The sequence below is a fragment of the Staurois parvus genome, unplaced genomic scaffold (genome assembly GCF_062004578.1).
Source record: "Staurois parvus isolate SC_StPar_1 unplaced genomic scaffold, SC_StPar_1.0 ptg000194l, whole genome shotgun sequence".
In the NCBI taxonomy this organism is placed as follows: Eukaryota; Metazoa; Chordata; class Amphibia; order Anura; family Ranidae; genus Staurois; species Staurois parvus.
In genome coordinates, this window is record NW_028317990.1 from 1329461 (window position 1) to 1349934 (window position 20474).

General features: G+C 38.5%; 1 protein-coding gene across 2 annotated transcripts in view; it reads left to right on the forward strand.

Moving 5' to 3' along the window:
• Nucleotides 1–19994, forward strand: part of PBX3 (PBX homeobox 3) — a 329026-nt gene extending 309032 nt beyond the window's left edge. Inside the window, exons 7-9 of one of the 2 annotated variants that reach the window (XM_089677869.1) lie at nucleotides 1691–1803; nucleotides 4028–4117; nucleotides 12748–19994. In XM_089677869.1, the coding sequence (XP_089533995.1) occupies nucleotides 1691–1803; nucleotides 4028–4117; nucleotides 12748–12840 (296 nt within the window). In that variant the 3' untranslated portion in view covers nucleotides 12841–19994. The remainder of the gene's footprint in view (nucleotides 1–1690; nucleotides 1804–4027; nucleotides 4118–12747) is intronic. The other variant, XM_089677870.1, reaches the window with a different exon arrangement.
• The last annotated feature ends 480 nt before the right edge of the window (nucleotides 19995–20474 follow it).

Here is a 20474-nt window from a genome sequence, read left to right on the forward strand (position 1 = left end):
TAGCCAAAACAGGAAGTGAGAGGAAAATCCTGCAAATAAGGGTAATTCTCTGGGGACACACAGGTCACCAGAACTAGTGTCCCCATTTGAAGATTTCCCCTCTATTACTTTTCTGGGGACAACCCAAAATTTGGGATTTTCTTTTACTGTCACTTTCAATGATAACTGTAACAGGGATAACAGGACAAATAGAGAGGGTGAAACTCTATAACAGGGGCACAAACAGCAATAAAAACGTACACGCATTCAAATCCTTCTGCACGCTATCCAAAACTAAGAAAAAAGTTTTGCCTATAGTTATACTTTGCACCCAGATACTGACTCCCCAACTTCCCCATGCCAAAATCAACTTACAAATAAACTGTGGGGAAAAATATTCTTATTCTCACATCCAGTTTCCAACAGAACCTACATAAGGGTGACATCCTGGTCCTTCCAGCAAGATCTTAAGAAATCTGAGATTTCCAAATCCTGCATAAGGATGCTCCTGCATGGTGCCTAGGAGGCATCTTTACATGTATTTTGGGATACTCAGCATTCTCAAGATCTTACTGGAAGGATCAGGACATCATCCTTCCACATTTAGAAGCTGGGGTGTAGAGTAAGCATGTTTTTTCTTGTGATGTGAAGAAATTTAGAAAATGATATAGTGTCCCTGCAGTTGATGTCTAAATTCCCTACCATTCCTAGCTGCTAGCACCCCACTTTACAAAATTATTAAATAAAAATTAAAGTAATGTGCAGCACTTATCTTTTTTTTTTATTCCACATTATTTTAATTTTATCTTTTTGAGTTGCAGTGTTTTGGCATTGTGGTCAGTTTTAATAAGTAGATCTAGTATTTAGGTAAATGAGACCTAGTAGAGAGGAGTGATCAGATCAGGTGTTAAAACAGTCCTATTGTTTCACATTGTTTTGGGGTTTTTTTAATTCCACTTAGTTGAACTTTTACTTTTAAAAAGAAGGTTCAGTTATAATTACCTATGCTGGCCATACACGTACCAATCTGATTGTCTGGTGAAATGATCATATTGATTTGGAAACCAACACTTAACACTTCACAGTAACGATTGCTTCAAACTCCAACCTGTTACAAATGATCAGATCAAATAGTAACAATTTTGTAACATCAGTATATGTATATAAATAAAAAAGTGCAGAGCTAAATTTTTTATTTATTTTCTTTGTATTGTAACCTGCAATATTGTGTTGGCTGCTTATGTGGATTATATCCACTCAAATTATTTACACCATAGTGTGATTTAAATCATATATTTCATCAGTATATGTATGGCTAGCATTAGTGGCCTATCTGTCTTTAATATTGACTTATTTCCTCTGTCCTGATATTAATTGTGCAGAATGAAAAATGTGTGTGTGATTAGGATATGTTAGATAACGTGAGTGAATGCAAATAAACATTATTTTAGACCAAGCAAGAGAATCTTGTAAAACATTTTGATTCAACAGTGGTGTTTTGTTACCTTTCATCTCGTAACACCCTCCCCTCCTTCTGAGCTTTAGTTGGGTTATAATAACTGCTGCCTAATATATGCGGCATTTAGCAGTAAAAAAAAAAATCCTTGATGGGTTTTAATTTTTATGGTTTGCTATCCCCTTTTTATTTCTTCATACTTTTTTCAAGCATCCTTTTTCTTTTATTCAGCTCCTTCGCTCTTTCCTTTCCTAGGTTCTTCTGGTTCTTTTAATCTCCCAAATTCAGGCGACATGTACATGAATATGCAGAGTCTGAATGGGGATTCTTACCAAGGGGCCCAAGTTGGAGCCAATGTGCAATCACAGGTAGGAGAGACGCCCCTGAGTCATTCCTCAGTGCACCTCCCACAGCTACCCCAAAGCACACACACCGACCAGCGGTGTGCACACGATTGGCAGCATGTAGGCCCTTGCCATTTGTAACTCTTGTGAATGCCTTCGGCTCTGACTTGAGTGCTCAGTGGAAAGGGATTTGGGATGATGAGTCCTTGCGCAACCAGAACCTCCCTTTTGAGGATTTCCCCAGACTTAATACCATACCTTCCAAATCAAATATTTTACATGTAGCTATATGAAGGTTTATATGTATTGATGTTAAAAAATTGCTACTTTTCTTGGAGAATATATGAGCAAGAAGGAGTCATTTTGTAAATATCACTCTTTTTCCTATGTCTAATCATTTGCTAGATGCAGTCTCTAGAACAGTATATCTAACATGTACCTCTTAGTGAAGATATCATATTTGTTGGGTCAAGGATACTGCATTCTTTGATGCTTACTAATCCAATACAAACCAGATGTAAGCTGATTTGGAATGAATATAGCTTTAAAAATTTTACAGCAATTATGTGGTGAAAAGGCCTAAACCTATGGCTCTAGGGAGGCCTTCCACTGACACAGTTGTAGGTACATTATCTTCATATGACAAATCAAAATTTTATTACCACTAAAGCAGAAAAAAATCCTCTACTCATTCACAGCCAAGGATAGCACCATCTTAGCTTCTATTTAGATCTGCAATTGCCATGGTGCAACTTGTGAGCAGCTAGCCCTTTTAGGGCTTGAAAACTGATGTAAGCACACTAGTAACTGGGACAGTTATTGTCAGATGCCCAGAATGTAACTGTATTGAGAATTAGTTTAAGGCTGGGTTCACCTTTAAAAAAATATATATAAATAAATGCACAATTTAAAAAAAAAAAAAATGCATTCCTGCAAAGAGGCCTGCAAAGCATTGCAACCAGGATCATGGAATCGTGGGTGCAATGTCAGGCTCCTGCACACCCTTTATTCAGCTTTTTGCACTACCACTGTATGGGCTTTCATTTAGAAAGCCAGAGGAAGTGTCAATGTACTATGAGTGCCCTAATTACTGTACTTGTAATTCACTAAGAGCTATGTGTCCCTCTGCCATGGTGGTGGCTGGGACTTGCAGTTCATTCATTCACAAATCTTTGTGAATGAATGTTGCGACTGTGTGGTCAGAGCCCTGCCAGTTTTAAATGCAACAGCAATTGCAGGGGAGAAGAAGGAACATATTACATGGTAAATACATGTGTAACAAGTAACATGTTCCTAGAGGGGAATTTAGCCTTTAAATCAGTGGGTTTAGTTCCGCTTTAGTATTTTATGTTGGTAATTTTTCCACTGTCTTTGACCTGTTAAGTTGACAGAGAAATGCATAAGCCCATTCTTTGGGAATATGACTGAAAAGCACCCTTCCCATCACCCTCTGGACGAACTGGGGTTTTAAATGTAATAGTCCAAGGCTGAACACAGATAACATATGTCTTTGGATAAAGGGCCCATTCACACGGGCATACACATATTTTCTGCATGAAAGAAAGGTTCTTGCTTGCAGAGCTAAAAAATTCTGCATAAAATACTATACACCTATACTATACTATACCTAAAGTACTTGTGGTTATGTACATGTGCACATAAAATCTGCAGATCTATGCTCGAAATGGCTCATTCACACAGGCATACATGTATTTTCCTGCATGAAAGAAAGGTTCTTCCTGCATAGAATAAATGCCTAAAGTACTTATGTTTAGTTGCATACGTACATCAAATCCACAGTTGCAGTTGTGTCCTACTTTTCTGCACAGCTAAATACAACGTACATTTTCATATGCAGACGCAGCTGTGTGTATGGGCTCATTGATTACCATAGTGCTGCGTTTAGATGCGTATAAAACCATGTAGACAAGGTAAGTGTATTACACACTTTTAGACTATCTACAATTGATTAGACATATGTCCAGTGATATTCATCTACATTACTTTATGCATTTAACCACATAAGTGGCCAGTTTTGTGGGTTAACAATTTATTTTCACAGCTTGAGTTAACCTGTCAGTAAGCAAACACATTTGACTGACACCTACAACCATTTCATTTGAAGTGTCAGGTATATTAATAAATATACATTGGAACTAGGTGTATTTAAGACAGAAAACATGTATTAGCTTACATTTTGTGTTAGGGCTATGATGGGGTGTAATGTTTATATTTTATGATCTTTTAGGTGGATACCCTTCGTCATGTTATCAATCAGACGGGCGGATACAGTGATGCTTTGGGAGGGACACCACTGTACAGTCCACATCACCTAAATGTAAGTAGACTTTGTTCAGCTACAAAGAATGTTTAGGGAACTAACACTAAGGCTGGCCATACATTATACAATTTTCATGTACAGTTTTCCTTTAGATTTAACAAAACCAAATAGTAGTAGGGCAAACCTAAACACTTTCAATTTGTATATATTCGGGCAGGTCCTTGCACTACATAGTTGAAGTAACATCTAAGGGAAATTGAAACAGAAATTGTATAATGTATGGCTAGCTTAAGCCTTGTAGAAATGTAGATGTGACAACTTCACATTGATCAGTTTTTCTTGACTTATATTAAGCATTAATTTAGTGTCAAGTATCTAAAATATTACATGTAGAAGGTATTATATACATATATTTTTTTAAGTGATAGAGGATGTTGTCTATACTCTTAATTTCATGTTCTGTTAAAGTGAATGTAAGGGCAGGACAGTTATAACCCTAATGCATTACCTGCATTAAGGTGAAAAAGTATCCAAACTTTTATATTGCCCCCTCACCTCTCTAAACACTTCCTATTTCAATCCAGCGCTGTGTATGGACACAGCGCTGGATTGAAATAGGAAGTGTCCAGTGCTGGATTGAAATAGGAATGGGCCCTTTATCCAAAGACATATGTTATCTGTGTTCAGCCTTGGACTATTACATTTAAAACCCCAGTTCGTGCAGTGGTGCTCTCTTCTCTCTCTTCCTCACAAGACATGGAGGCAGCAGCGGGTGCCATTGGCTCCTGTTGCTGTCAATGAAATCCTGTGAGAAGGGGGTGGGGACAAGCCACGGGTGTGTGTGTTAGTAGATGCACACAGGCCAGTTCAGGAGCGAGCCACAGGTGCGGCACCATAGGATGCAGCTTCACCGAGAAGAGAATGAGCGCAACAAGAAGAGGAAGAGCGGAGAGTGCTGGCAGGGGGCCTCAGACAAGCAGTTTTGGCACTGCTCTGTGTAATACCATTGCACAAAGCAGGTAAGTATAACATGTTTGTTATTTTTAAAAACAATATATTGTTTACAACCAATAGACATGTGCAATTCGTTTTCGGTCCAAATATAAATTTGGACAAATTTTTGGTTATACGGAGATTTGGATGTATGTAAATCTCCAAATGAAGTGGTAATGAATTTTGTTGAAATTCGTTTAGTTTAGTTTTGTATATTCATTTAGTTTCGTTTTGTATTAATTTTCTTACAAATTCGAAAATTTCAGAACAATTTGAATTAGTCGAAAATTGATAGACGATCCAAATTCTATTTGAAGAATAGCTGGTTGCTAAAGAGCGGGCCGGAAAACCGACCACTGTGTCCTTAACCAATAACTCATCAGCTGAAAGCGGGGTTCCCCACTGACAGCTGAATGTAAAAAAAAAAAAAAACAATTGCTGGCAATTAAAAATTTGGGATTTTAAGGGCTTTTTTTTTTTTTCAAATGGCTTGCAGTCACCCCCCAAAATCTATATGGGACCCTTATTCGAGCATGCAGACAAGGATGTCAGGAAACGTCTTCTGTTATTTTGTGCAAAAGAAATTCTAAAAGTTTTAATTCACAATTTATGGCAAAGTTATCAGTTATTTTGATATTTCTACGTTAAAATATTACTATTGTCTATAAATACCATGTCACATCACTGAAGTCAGCCATATGACAAAGGCAGCTAATCCCTGGTAAACTTTAAAGTGCACAGAAAAAAAGACATTTTGTAAGATCAGCTGCTAATAGTACTGAAAGCTTTCCTTGCAGGGAATGGAACAGAGGTTGTCCTCCTTTAATCGTGGGAGAAAAGGAACAGAGGATAATGTAATAGCAATGCGTAAATGTCATCTGCTTTGAAAATGGCACTGTTAGAATAGTGCCCTGTGTTAGCACTAAGAGATCCAAGAAACAGATCGGTTTCTAGGTGATGTACAAGTCTTGCATAGAAAATTAATAGTTAATTGTACGTTTTAAAGGCCAGTTTCAGAGATTATAATCTCTGGTTGCTTTTAAAATAATATGTATGTACTAAAATCATCAGCTTCTGGAATGGTGTCTAATGTGTAATTACATTAAAGAGGAACTTCACCCCCCCCCAATGTTTTTTTTTTTCTAAGCCCCTTTTACCCTTTTTACAGGATTATCTACAAAGCATATACATGCCCAGCAAATCCAGTATTTTCCTACTGTGATCAGCCACTTCACTGCCAAGTGGCAGATCCTCGTCACCATCTTCCCTTCCATCAGGAGCCGGCTGTGTCTTCTGGATTCCTGAAGCCGGCCCCCACTGCCATGTCAGTCCTCCAGCCTCTGTGTCTCTCTGCTCCTGCAGACTTCTGGTATATGTAATAGAGATAACCAAGGAGGCTGCAGGAGCAGAGACACATCATTCTTGCCTAGGCAAAAATGAAGACAGTGGACGGGCTTGAGTAAATAAAAAAAATAAACAATCAAAAAAAAAAATTTAGCTTTACTGGATAAGAAAAAAATTTTTCTCGGCCGGAACAAATTGGACCATACTTTAAGCCCCTTTCACATGGGTGGGCTGCGTTTTGATCAGCAGGGGATCTGTCCGTAGATCAAAGCAGAGCAGGCAGATAACCGGTCCATGTCTGCTTAGTTTCTGCAGAGCGGACATGGACTTGTCATCTGCCTACTCTACTCTGTGGGTGGAGTGTTTCACAAGCCTTTGTGATGACTTGCTGGGAGAAGTGCAGCAAGTCATCACAAAGGCTTGTGATACACACCGTCACCCTCCAATTTCGACTTCCTGTTGGCAGCAGCTGGGAAGGTGCAGAAATGTGGAACAGAACAGGTCACAAGATGCCTCAGTCTGACAGTTGTTCTTCTGAGATCCACTTTTGAGAGAAGGGGAGCCTGGAGACCCACCATATGAGAGCTTACAGCTGGGAATTCAAGTGTTATTTGATCATCCAAGTGATACTTGACCATTTATATTGGGGGTCAACAGCTTCTAGTGAGCGGGAAATTTGTATATTACAAGAGGTGGAGAAGACCTCTGTATCAATGTAACAGCCTTATTTAGGACTCTCATCCATTCACCATTCTGGATTTATGTGACACCCCTTTATAGGATTTTCACTATCTAATGTGGTGTTGGGAAAAGCACTTTATTGATACACATATATTGGTTGCTTATGTTTTTCGATTTATATGTTTAATGTTGGAGTCATATTGAGCAAGCGCCTGTCTATTCATGGTTTGGCAATTTAGAGTGATATTTCACTTAATAGGGGCAGTTACCACTACTGCCTTTGGCGGGTTTTATAGGTTGATCAGAGCACGGTCACTAACCCAAGGTTTTTAATAGGCCCCACGATAATGGTTTTTTGATTTGTGCTTTTCTTTTTCAACCTAACTATAAATAGCTAAAGCGACAGTGTTGCAGTGGGGAAAAAAAATCTATTTTTGAAGTGAAGGTCCACTTAAGTAAGACCCACATGTCAGCTGCTGACCTGTTTTATATCCAGGTCTGTAGAACTGTTTTCTAGCTCTTCCAATTCCTGAGTTCTGAAATCTGCCTATCTCTGAGTTATTAAACACGAGCTGCTGGGAGTTTACAACGAACTCCTGGTGATGCATTAATGAAATGGGTCTCTTAATGAATGCTTCTGTACAGACAGATTCTCTGCACTGTACACAATTTTGCCAAAATAATTATAGTGTAATAAAGTGAAAGCAATATTAAAAAGCACTGCAGCTTCAAGTCAGTATGTGGAAATATAAATACCTCTTAAAATGTAATGATATCCACCCATTCACTTTTCAGCTGGCCACTATCCTTTTAACAAACATTTATAGAGCAGTCTGTTTCTTCAGCAGCAGTGATGACATCTGCTTCTCATTGGCTTTACTTAGGGAAGCTGCTGACTCTGAAGTGTAAGTGAAGAAAGGAACTAGATATCAGGGCTCTGAAGAAAGAGTCAGCGAAATCAGCTTTCACTATCAGTGCTGTAACTGAATAGCCAGTCTGTGAATAGAATAGGTAGCACAACTGATAAACACTAGAGTATTTTCTGCTGACGTCTTAAAAACAACTCCAGAGTTGAATCCCACTTGTGCCCGTCTGTGGAGCAAAAAAAAAATGAAGATAAAGAGAAATCTTTTTTTCAAGTTTCTTCAGCTGAGTTCAATGACATTACATGCCCTAAATGCTGCAGAGATCATACTGGCTTAGCACCACTCTATGCAACATTCCTCCTGTGAGTCTGAAGGTCAAAGCCTGAAACCTAGGCTGACAGTAGGTGGGTTACATGAAAGTAAAGTGTCGTCCAACCTAGAAGAGTAGTGATAGCTGAGAGCCAGAGCAGTGAGTCTGAGGGGAAAAGTGCCGGAGATCAGTTGAGCATAGAAGCCAGAGTTTTTTTTTTATTTTTAAAAACCTTGAAAAGACTTGATAGGCAGCTTGTTGTGTAGTAGAGAGGAGCGAGACTGCTCTTGAACCTTTTTTTCCTGGACCATGGGATGTTAACCTGGTCTTAGTGTACTGTGGGCACTCAAGCTCCCTGGGGAACTAGCATACTCTTCGTTTTGCGTAGGGACACCTGCAGAGCAACTTATTCTGCTATAAGCACAGTGCTAAGCAAACTGTTGGCGCTATGTAAATACTGTATAATAATAACCTTTACCGGTTGGCACTCCTCTACACACGTCTTCTCAAACCTTACACCAAGAGAATCCACTCTGCTTCTTGGACAAAATTTTCATTTTCAAGAGGCATTCCCAATTAGAAGTTAAAAGGAGGAGGAGTCCATGACAATAAATTCTTTGTAGCTACTTACTGAATCAATGGAAGTATATTTATGCACTTCAGCCATTCCTTGGGGTGGCAGCACACATCTTGCTGATGCAGATACGTAGTTGAGCTCAGGTTAGAGAGATGTGGAATGAGAGGAGACGAGAAACCCATTCCTCACAGGAGGGTGTCCCAGAGTCCAGCGTCCCATGACAGAGGGATGCAAGTAGTATTAAGAATACATAGACTCCTTCCACTGGTCCAGGTTTTCCTCCTTAGGCTGCCCATGCATTATGCAATTTTCTTTTCTTCAACCACAGGTTGCTTGAATCCCCCTTCAACACAGTTCCTCCTGCTGTGCTATTGTATTCTGACAGTGGGAGGTTTCTCCGCCTTAAGAAGACAATGATCATTGCCACTAGCTATAGACAGTGGCAGTGATCATAGGAAAAAACCCATCAATCTGGTTGTGATGAGGTTGATTGATAGATTGACTTCAGTACAACCAGTCTGCCCATAGATGGATTAAAAATTGTCTGATTCCTGCCGAACTGGTTGAGTTTTGATCTGTCTATGGCCAGCTTAAGAGAAAGCTAAACAAATGAGGCAAAACTACATGTGAAATCAGTCCACGCACAAAGAGCCCCTGGCGGATGAGCCTCCCCTGACTCCTGGCTCTGGGGACATCTACTTTCCGAAGATGAAATTACAGTGGGCCACCTACATGCGCTGAGGGGTTTGTATGTGAGGGTGATATGGGTAAATGGCTATATTGTACTGCAGATACAGTGATGTACTACAGTGTAATTTATTTATTTTATCTGTGACAGGTACACAGGAAAATTTGGTTTTGCTTGGTGTTTGAATCATAACATATTAATTCCTGCATATATGAAATTATGGATTGGGGGAGCTGTGTTGTTGTCAAACATACAGCAGCTGTGTGCCTATTTGTTGCCTATTTGCATGTGTTTACCATTTGTAGCTATGTCCTGTCTCCTGCACTACATACCACTGGGAAAATGTATCAGCAGAAAGGAGATTCGCAGACATACTCAATGGCTTTTAAATACCATACCGTACAGCTGTACAGCAAAATAAACATAATAATTAAACCGTGATATAGCAGTAATATAAAATTCCATCTTTATCTTGCTTGGCTTCATAAATATTTCCTTTCGGCTAAAATCGAATCAACTGCAGCCAAGTACAGGCAAGCGTTTAAAAATCAAGCCCAGAATATCTCTGTCTGCGTAAACGACTGGAGTTTTATTCCCTCCCTCCAAGTGTCAGTCAATATTAACGATTCCCCCAATGATTGAAAATGTTGACTTGTAGCTTGGAGAGTGTGGGGGGAGCAGACAGCCTGGGCGATCATTAAATACGCAAATCGTTTGCATTTGAAATATCAAATGAGTTCTTTTGGGGGTGGGATGGGGGGGGGGGGTTATAAATAACTTATAGTAACCCAGAAGAAAATGTCTGAAAGAGGCTTTTAGTTACAGTATTCCTTTTTCATTTAAAACATCCCGAAAATGCTTCAGAGAGTTTGCAAAATCCTTATCAACATGATAAAATATGAAGCTGTTATTGCCTGCAGCATTATAGCGGACATGAATTCCATCTTTTCTGATGAGGTTTGATAAGGCGCTCTCTTATAATATAGAGCGTAATCTCAAACCACCAGAGGAAAGATTAATTTATTTGAGGAAGAAAAAAATTCTGCTGGGGAAGGGGGTTGCAAAAAGTCTAAGTGAAGTGGGCTTTTCCAGCAGCCTTGTGTGCTAAAAAAAATATTGCATGCTTCTTTTATATAAATTAAAATGAAAAGTCATAGTGTAGAAGCTATAGGTATTATGAATGATTAGATGTTACATAGTTGCCTGTCAAGTATTAAATACATTTGTAGATCAAAGCTGTAGCACATCCCATGCACCGCAATGAACCCTTAAAATGCCAATGGGCATTTCAGAGCAAACCATCATATTAACGTGCACTAAACACCTCTTTTTGAGATGCACTGGGATTGATTTACTAAAGGCTAATAGGCTGTTCACATTGAAAGGGAATTTTTCTTAGCTTGTGAATGTGGTGAAAATTCACTTTGCAAAGGATACCCGATCACATGCAAGGACGTGAAGAAAAAAAAAACATTTACTTGCACATAATTGGATGATTAAATTCAACAGAGCTTTACCTCATTCAGTAGGCTAAAGGAAAAGTCCCTTGTAAAGTGAACAGCCTATTTGCCTTTAGTGAATCAACCCCATTGTGTCCTAACCCTAAATACAAGGGAGCAGTGATATGAAACCTGTACATTTGACAGATGTAAAGTGAGTGGCTGTCTCTTTTGCTCATAACAGTCAGTCACATGCCATCATTTTCTAACCTGCACAGGAAGAATGACAGCTAGCTGGCTGCTAAAGGGCAACACTTTCACTTACTGTAATTCACTAAATGCTAGTCCCAAAGTTATTCAGGCACCTTTGGTATTAAAAGTGGCATCCAGTGTGCTTTGGAGACATTTGTTGTCTCAAGAGGTCTTTACGCCACATGCAGTCCTTCAAAGATATGGTATCTTCCTATGCCTTCTGTAGAATATCTCTAGAACAGTGATTTCCTAAAGACCCCATTTTGCACATCACTGGGAATCATGCAGATCCTATTGTGTACCCACATGTTAAAGGCTGTGTCCACCTTTAACAACATGTTACATCTGTATTTAGGGTGTAACACGTTGCTAAGCACAACCCTTACCCCCTGAGTCCCCCCCCCAAGCAGACGGGAGTTCCTCTTCCATATATCTGCTGTAACATTTAAAATCAATGCAGCTGTATGGGGTTCCACTACACAACCACATCATTCCTTTTCAAAGATCCGTGAATCTTTTGACCAGTGGTTTTCAAAGATCCCATGTAGGTATATGCGGATCACTTGGAAACATGCAAAACCCTCTGTGTACCTACATGCTAATTGTCTGGAGACAAAGGCATTGATTTACCAAGGCAAGTAGTCTGGGAATTTTCACTTTGCTTAGTAAATGTCATGAAAATTTACATAGCAAAGAATACCCCTTCTGTGCAAGGAAAAAAAAAACAGTTTTTTCCTTGCACATGATTGGGGCATTGGAAGTCAGCAGAACTTCACCTCATATGCCTAAGGGATAATTCCCTTTGTTACCTGCCTGTTTGCATTTAATAAATCAACCCCAAAGTGTCATATTTGAAGTGTCAGACTTCTGAAAAGGGGTCATATGATTGCTCTATAATGCCATAAAGTGTAAATAGCAACCAATGAAGTTAGAGCACGAACCATAAATTGATCATTATTGCCCTAACAGGCAGATGTAGGTAGCCCAATCTTTGCATGTAGTTATGATAGCTTTAAGTGGTTGTAAACCCTTACACAGAGATTAAACAAATTCTCCTACATAAGTTGTACCTGTTTATGTGCAATATTCTCTTCTTTACATTCCTTTTAAAGTGCTGAATTCATAAAGCTTGTCTGAGAGTTCAGAAAACAGGGAATAAGGAGCTGATATCACACACTGCAGAGCTCAGTGAGGAGAGCTCTGAGAGTTAATTGTTGGGAAGAGACACACCCCCCTCCACACAGCTCACAGGAACAGAGTTGAGGCTGTCAATTTCCTGGAGGTCACCGGTTTTCTCTTGGTATCAGGAAAGCTCATCAGAAGTGATTCCTGCTCATAGCAGAGACACTTAGTGCTCTGGATTGAGACAAGTACACACTATTCAGGGAAATGCTTTGCTCATATTTCATGTCTGCGGTTTACAACCACTTGCTGTATTGTTAAAAAAAAAAAAGTCAAATGCCGTTTTTGATTATTTGTCTTGCTTTTACTTAAACTTAAGTAATTTATTTTTAATTTATTGTCCCCTTTATTCCAGGCTAATGGAGGGTGGCATGAGGCAGCAACCCCTTCCTCCGTCACTTCCCCAACAGAAGGGCCCGGCAGCGTGAACTCTGATACCTCTAACTGAGTGATCCATGATCAAGCTGTATGTGTGCATCTCAGCAGTCTGGATGGAGCTTTCTCTATGACTAGGCATCATTTTAGGTCTTTATTGAATATTTAGTGAAGCAGAGTCCCAGCAGTGTGGAAGAAGACCCTTCTGTTTCTGAAAAATCCTTCAGATTGGTGGTGCTGCTTTGCCGGGTTCACATAAGGACCTACACAGCCACATTGTACAAACCAGCTGAGACAAATTGCTGGATTTCAGTACGTCTTTTTTTTTTTTTTTTTTTGCTATATCACCACTTTCAAAGCACTTTATCTAATTGGGCAAAGATCTGAGATAGAATTTGAGAAACGATCTCCACGTCCCATCGGCACTTTTTAGTAAACAGCTAAACTGAAGGCATGAACTAGCAGCTTTAAGAAGAAGTGTTTGCATGTCTGCCCAGAAAATCTGGGGTCATAGCGAAAGAGACATTTTACACTTTCCAACAACCTGGTATCAACATTTCCTTTTCCATTTTTTATTCCTATATGAAACATTAAAAGCGCTATTGATCTATGAAGATGCATCCACTTTTACAGGGGAAAAAAAACATGTACAAATTATGCAGTAAATCAATCACTTTAGCAACTGCACTCATTAATTCTTTTCCTGCTTACATTTAGTTGATTGTTTATTTTGTCATTGAAATACATTTATGCTTAACTTACTTCTGTGCTCCAAACTTTTGTTTACATGACATTGTCAATTTTATTAATGACTAATGGTGAGAGGGGCCAATAATGGATTGACTTATTCAACAATTACTTTAATTTTAAAGGACCAGTAAACCTAGCATAAGCTATAAATATAATTTATTGATATGGGGAAACCTTTCAAATGGTTACCGAAACCAAAGTTATATAAAGCAAACATATGCATAAAGAATATAAACCTATGTTAATTGTCTTACTAAGATAGATAAATGAGGGCAAGGATGAACTTCTTACCAGAAAATTGAGCTTTAGGTAATGGTTAAAACTCTGAATGCCTTGGTATTTGGTCACATAACCTCTGCTTAACAGAAGATTAGCCAATCTGAACTATTTTATTCTTGTGGAGGTCATGTGATTAGGGACCAAGGTCTTCAGACATGGTGAGAATCTAAAGCAGGATTTTCACCTGGAAGCATATTTGCTCCCTTATATTTCTCTTTGCTTAGCCATACCAATTTGTGACCAGGAGGAATTGTTCATAAAGCCTGTAGAAGGGTTCTAAGGTATCCCAAAAGCTTGCATCCTTAACTGCTTCCCAACTGTCCTATAGCAGAAATACTGCTGCAAGGCATATATACATGATTTTGCATTTCCTGGTAGGGGGAGCACGCGCCCTATCCACGCCGCTATTCGCAGCTGTGGCTGTCAATCACTGGGTCTCAGCCAGTAATTACCCGCCAGTGCTCAGTGATTACCGAGGATTACACGATACCGTTTTGATTACAAATAGTCTTCCTCCCTGTCAGCTCGGGCACACTGTTCTGGATAGCTGTGCACAGCACAGCCATCCTGATCAGTGTGTTTACAGTGAAGAACATACCCCCGTCCCCTAGTAAAACACTCCCAGCACACAGTTAACCCTTTGATCGCCCCTTCCTGCCCAGTGCCATTAGTACAGTGTCAGTGCTTTTTTTTTACACTGATCATTGTATTGGTGTCACTGGGGTGTCAGTGACAGCAAGTTAGCTACCCTCAGTGTCAGATCGTCCACCGCAGTCCTGCTAAAAGGCATCATTACTAGTAGAAAAAGAAAATCCCAGTACCTATACCACCATTTGTAAACGCTATAACTCTCATGTAAACCAATTAATTTACACATATTGGGATTTTTTTTATTAGCAAAGACATGTAGCAGAATACATTTTGACCTAAATTTATGACGAAATTTGATTTTTAATTTTTTTTACTGGACTTGTTTAATAGCAAAAAGTCCAAAATATTGTTTTTTTTTCTCAAAATTGTCAGCCTTTTTTTTACAGCGCAAAAAATAAAAACTGCACAGGTGATCAAATACCACCTAAAGAAAGCTCAATTCATGGGAAAAAAAGAACATACATTTCATTTGGGTGCAGCGTTGCATGACTGCGTAATTGTCAGTTAAAGTGCGCTAAATGCAAAAAAAGGCCTTGCCAGGAAGGGGGGGGGGGTAAATCTACAGGAGGGTAAGTGGTTAATAACGAAAGAGTAACTCCATTTTTTTTTTTTTTTGGAAGCAAAAAAACAATCCTCTCTAGATGATCAGTGCACATTGCAAGGATTTTCAAAACTTTGCAGAGTTCTACCTGTTTCTGCTCTGAAGAAAAAGCTGCTTGTCCCACTTTGTCCTGTGGTACTGATTCTGAATGGGAGGAACTGGGTCGTTATAACCACCCAATGCACTCTTCGAGTTAAGAAGATTAGAAAAGCTGCAGGGTCTACATCCCTTTAGAAATAATTAACCTTTAGAAAGTGAAATTTCTATTGCAGAGAATGCCTACATTTTCACCTGCATCTTAGTGCAGACTTTTGCGGAAATAGTGAGCCAATCATGCAAACCGGAGATGACATTTCTGGGGTCATTCTGTACGTCAACAGTGTACAGAAGTCACTAAGTTGCCATATTGCATTGAATTTTATGGAAACTTACTACAGCTGCAAATTGAGAAGGAAATCTAATTCTAATGGCAGTATATTACAATATGGCTTGTGTAGCAATTATGTATGGCACAATTTTTTTCCACAAAAATTGAGTTGCCCTTTAAGTTAACCAGTAAGGGGCATCCCTTAAAATCCAAACTTTCTGACCAGGAAGAAGGGTATTTTGCTCCACACAACTGATTTCCCTACTGGAAGATTGTACAGCCAGCTTTTGCTTAGCCGGACATACAGAAAATACAGGGGAGAATGGGGTACCTTTTGACACAATAAATACCGATATAGTAGGAAATATCTTAAGCCTTGTCACATAATGAAAAATATGTCATATGTGTTTGTGAATTTTAGGCTTTTTATGTGAGACAATATTTATTGGAGGTTTATTGGCCCTTTAAATGCATAACAATATTTAATCATACAAAAAGAGGGACTGAACTATTTCTGTTTGCTGGATCCAGTCTCTCCATATTACATGTATTATTGCTGTAAGTCAAATATGGTTAACTCAGCCATTTTAACTCAACTTTATGAACCAAAGAAATGGGAAATCGTGCAGAAATGGATTAAACAAACCAGCGTTATAATCGTGGTATATCAGGAATAACTTTTCTTTTTTTTTCATTTTTGATATGAGGAAGGTTTAGTACCCCTCATGTTTTTGTTGCTATGTCCATATTTGTGAGATTTCCTCTCGCTTTTTATGGCATCAGAGCAGAAAGCGAGAGAACGTCTCCCCAGCAGGGACACCAACAATCAAAAAACATGTGGAACAGAGTGACCTGCAGTATCCAAAAGTATAAAAAAAAAAAGTATTGGCTGGAATTCTAATTTTTATATTTCACAATTAGCCTTCACCTCTGTTCATTAGAACAAGGAATGTTTTACTGAATTTTATTTTTAATTTCAAAGATAATTTAAAAGAGATCTCCACTGGGTATCAGTACTACCTGTCTAAAAACTAAAAGGCATTTGGTGACAACAAACTGGCTTGTTACTATTGTTACTATTATTTGCCCATACGCATCATCTTCATAGTTCTCTTCCAAGCTGTCTCTTAACTAAAGTGGAACCCCAGATGAATATTAACACCTATTTTGGGTCCAGGTATGTGTTCATTCAAAAACCATTAAAAGGAGATCTGCCATATGCAGACACTATGGGGGGACATCTGTGCCAGTTTTGGTTCTGACAATGACTTGTAGGCCAAATTCACGTAGTTCTAATTTGCTCCATTGACATTTGCTACATTGACAACACCTGTGCCAAATTCAAAATAAAATACAGACAATTCATATCTTACAAAAGTAGAGCTAATTAAGACCAACTTTCTTTTGGCATACAGAGACAGATTTTGCAAAAGGGTGTTGTGTGCATTGTAAAAGTGGCACAGCAAGCACCAAATTCAAGTACAGGTTCTCGACCGATACATGAATTTGGTGCACGGTGCACCACTTTTAGAATGTATACGTGAATGAATCGCAAAGTCTATCTATGCCAGTCTTTATGTATTTCAGGGTATATGTTCCTTTTTTTTTTACATTCCTCTAATCCCTTATACACTACAAAATTAAAAATTGGAGTGTTAGCTCTGAACTAATTAGGCTTTCATTCAGTACAAATAGATAATTGCCTTCCCCATATTTTATCTGAATGCCATTATTTTCTAGGGCTAGACTTCCCAATTTCAAAGGACATCAGTGAAAACAGAAACAGTATTCTGGCTCTAGGCAGGGTAGGCCATAATCCCTGAAGCAAGTGATAGCTTATACAATTTTCTTTCCTTCCAACATAGGTGGAAGGAAAGAAAATTGCTTGATTCCTCCATCAACACAGTCCTTGTTGATGAGGGAATCCTTTCCACAGGGCTATTGTGTTCTGCTGACAGGGAACCTTTCCCACTGACAGAACACAATGATAACTGCCAGCGACTATAGCCACCTGCAGTGATCGCATGAAAACAAAATCTGAACCGGCTGAGGTTCGATTCATATATGCCCAGCTTTAGACCTACAGACATCTGTGGGGATGCTTTGGCACACAGACATAGAAGGTAGAAGAAGACAGAGGATGGAAGCATTCATGGCAAGACTTATATAAAAGAGGTATAAACACAATATTAACATGACAAGATCATATCATCACCAACCTCCACTTAAAATTGTTGAATCGACTTTAAGAGTCATTTTAAAATAAGCGCATGCATCTTCAGCAGATTTTGGTTTCAAAGAATGCAGTAACCATTTTGTTTCCATTAACCCCTTCCTGTTTTATAGATATCCCATTTTTGATAAAAAGTCATGTTGTAGGTTTTTATTTTTGACAGGAGAGGGGACTCATTCTCCAACACGGTCTTTTACAACAAGGGTTAAATGTTGTATATGGAATTGTCAAAATCTGCCATTTCTTGTGGTAGTAAAAAAAAAAAAATGTAAATATTGTAACTAAGAGAATTTATACATTGTCACCAAGTGAAACAGCTTTATTTACCTCATAAAACTCATAAGAACCAACAGACATGTCACATGTAGATTATTGTGCCCACCTACTACCTCTGAATAACACACTCAGTATGTCTAACTTTTTATCATCGTCTATTTAAAACAGCAGATTGGGCCTCGATGCCCTCAAACATGACGGTGTTGTACTGTGTAGCAATGCTAAATGTATGTACGTAGAGGTAGACAAACACTATAACAAAAAAACAAACAAAAAAAACTCCCAAAAAACAAAGCGCACTTTGTTACATGTTTCCAAAACCAGCGGCTTGTAATGTTGGCTTTAGTTACTAGTTGAAGTTTCCCAATAGCTGCCTGACAAAATGTGCTCAGTAGCTGCCTCAATCTCTGCTGCACTATGCAGTTTATGCAAACCTAAAGAAAAAATACTTACCTGATCTTCTGCTGACACTTCAGGTTTTCCAAACTCCGGGCTGCTCTGGCATTTACATATTGAACCTCTTGGATACTCAAGCATCACCTCCAATGCCTTTTTTTTTTACTCATCATGGTCATGGTCCTCCACACTGGTCTATAGGGTGACAGTGGCTGAAGGGATTAGAGTTGGGCCCTAAATCCAGGAAGCTACCTGGGATCTTGGGGTTCTAGAACCCTGAAGTGAAGAACCAACCCAACATACATGACCTGGAGATGCATATTATAAAATATTTTCTGTTATTTAATCCTATTTGCCGTTCCTGCCCAAAACACTAGATATATCAGAATGTAGCTCACGAGGTAGACAAATGTTGAGAACATTTGTGTTACAAAATAATGAAAATAATATAAATTATGACTGTAAAAATTCAGGTGCCCAGACTGGCCCAGGAGAGGATTAAAAGGTAAATCTTAGTAGCTGGAGGCCCCTCCAGGGCAGGTGTAGAACATATGACTTGGTTTTCTGGGATCCCTTCATTAACCAGCAAATATATTTTTTAGGCATTTGCACTATTACTGTTGTGGTTATCTCACCATTGTGTCTCTATTTGTTTTTGTTAAAAGGGCAAGAAACTATTTAAAACTATAACTATATGCCATTTAGTTCTGCATGAAAGTAAATATAAATGTTATTTTTTTTAAATTCACAGTCCATTGCAAATCTAAGTCTTTTGTGTTTAGGCTTGGGTAGATGGCCTTTTAAGAGGCTGCCCAAACCCCACCTACACCAAGCTAATACGTTGTCTTTGGACATGAAGAACAAGCTTTTTTTCCTACGAAAGCTCCTTATAAGAAAATAAAATAATAAATCTGTACCAAAACATAAATAATTTAAAATATATCAAAATGATTTTTCACTTTTTACAAAAATATTTGATCCTACAGAATTTTCAAATCCACATGATTATTCAGCACTGCTATACAGTACAACATGTTATTAGGGTGGTAAAGACTCTTACATTTTTTAACATATTCTGCTGCTTTTCACAGTTTTTTTCAGTCTGATACGTAATGTACATTGTAATCTTTTGGAGATAAAATTAAAATAAATCTTTTAAAAAATAATAAAAATTATACACTTTATAAAGCTGCTTTTGCAACTTTCAAGCTTATGAGGAAACATGAGGTCTTATGTTGAACACATTAAAATAAGATTGAACAGTAAAACTGTTGTATATACTGAGACATTTTAAATGTTTTTTCATCTCGTTAAATCCACAATAAAAGAAAAAAAAAAAAAGAAAAAAAATACATTGTAATGCATACAGATTTCAGTATGGGGAGGGGGGCTATGTGATGGGAGGGTAGGGGAATTGGGAGGCATTGTGGGAATATTTTTTTTTTTGTTCCAGTTCATTTTTGTATTGTATGAAGATCTGGCTGGGGTTGATTCACGGGAATACTGATGGTAATGGCAATTTGTGGCAGTGATTCTAACATATTAAAATGCAATCTGTTCAGTGTTTACTTTTTAACTGAATTATACCCCTGGATTGAAGAAAAAAAAAAAAAAAGTCTTCCTTGTGGTAGTTCTATGTAGTTTAAAAATATGAATAAAACGTTTTCGATTTGCTGTGTGCCTTTTCATTTTTTTTTCACATTCTGTTTATACCAATTCTTATTTTGTTATAGAATAATGGATCAACTTTATGCTATTAACTGTAAATTAGTTATAATCAGCCACTAGGACAACACTACTGTTCAAGCTCTGACCAGCACTTCATGCTGTCTGCAGCATTTTCACTGGTATCCTTTTTGGCCTCGCTTCCTCCTTCGTAAGTAGATGATTCCCCATTCTGCCAAACATGCAGTTAGAAAACTAAAACATAGTTCGAATCTCAGCAAGGACCGGCCAAGATTTGAACCATGTATGGGCAGGCTGAATGTACCCAAGTTGATCAATCGACCAACGTGGGTACAAACAGCCTGTCGGATTTTACATGCAATTATTGCCAGTGGCTATTATAGCTGCTAGCAGTAATCACTTTTTCTCCTGGTGGCGACTGCTCCCCACTCAAGAGAACACAATTACTCCCCAGTAGGGATTCCAACC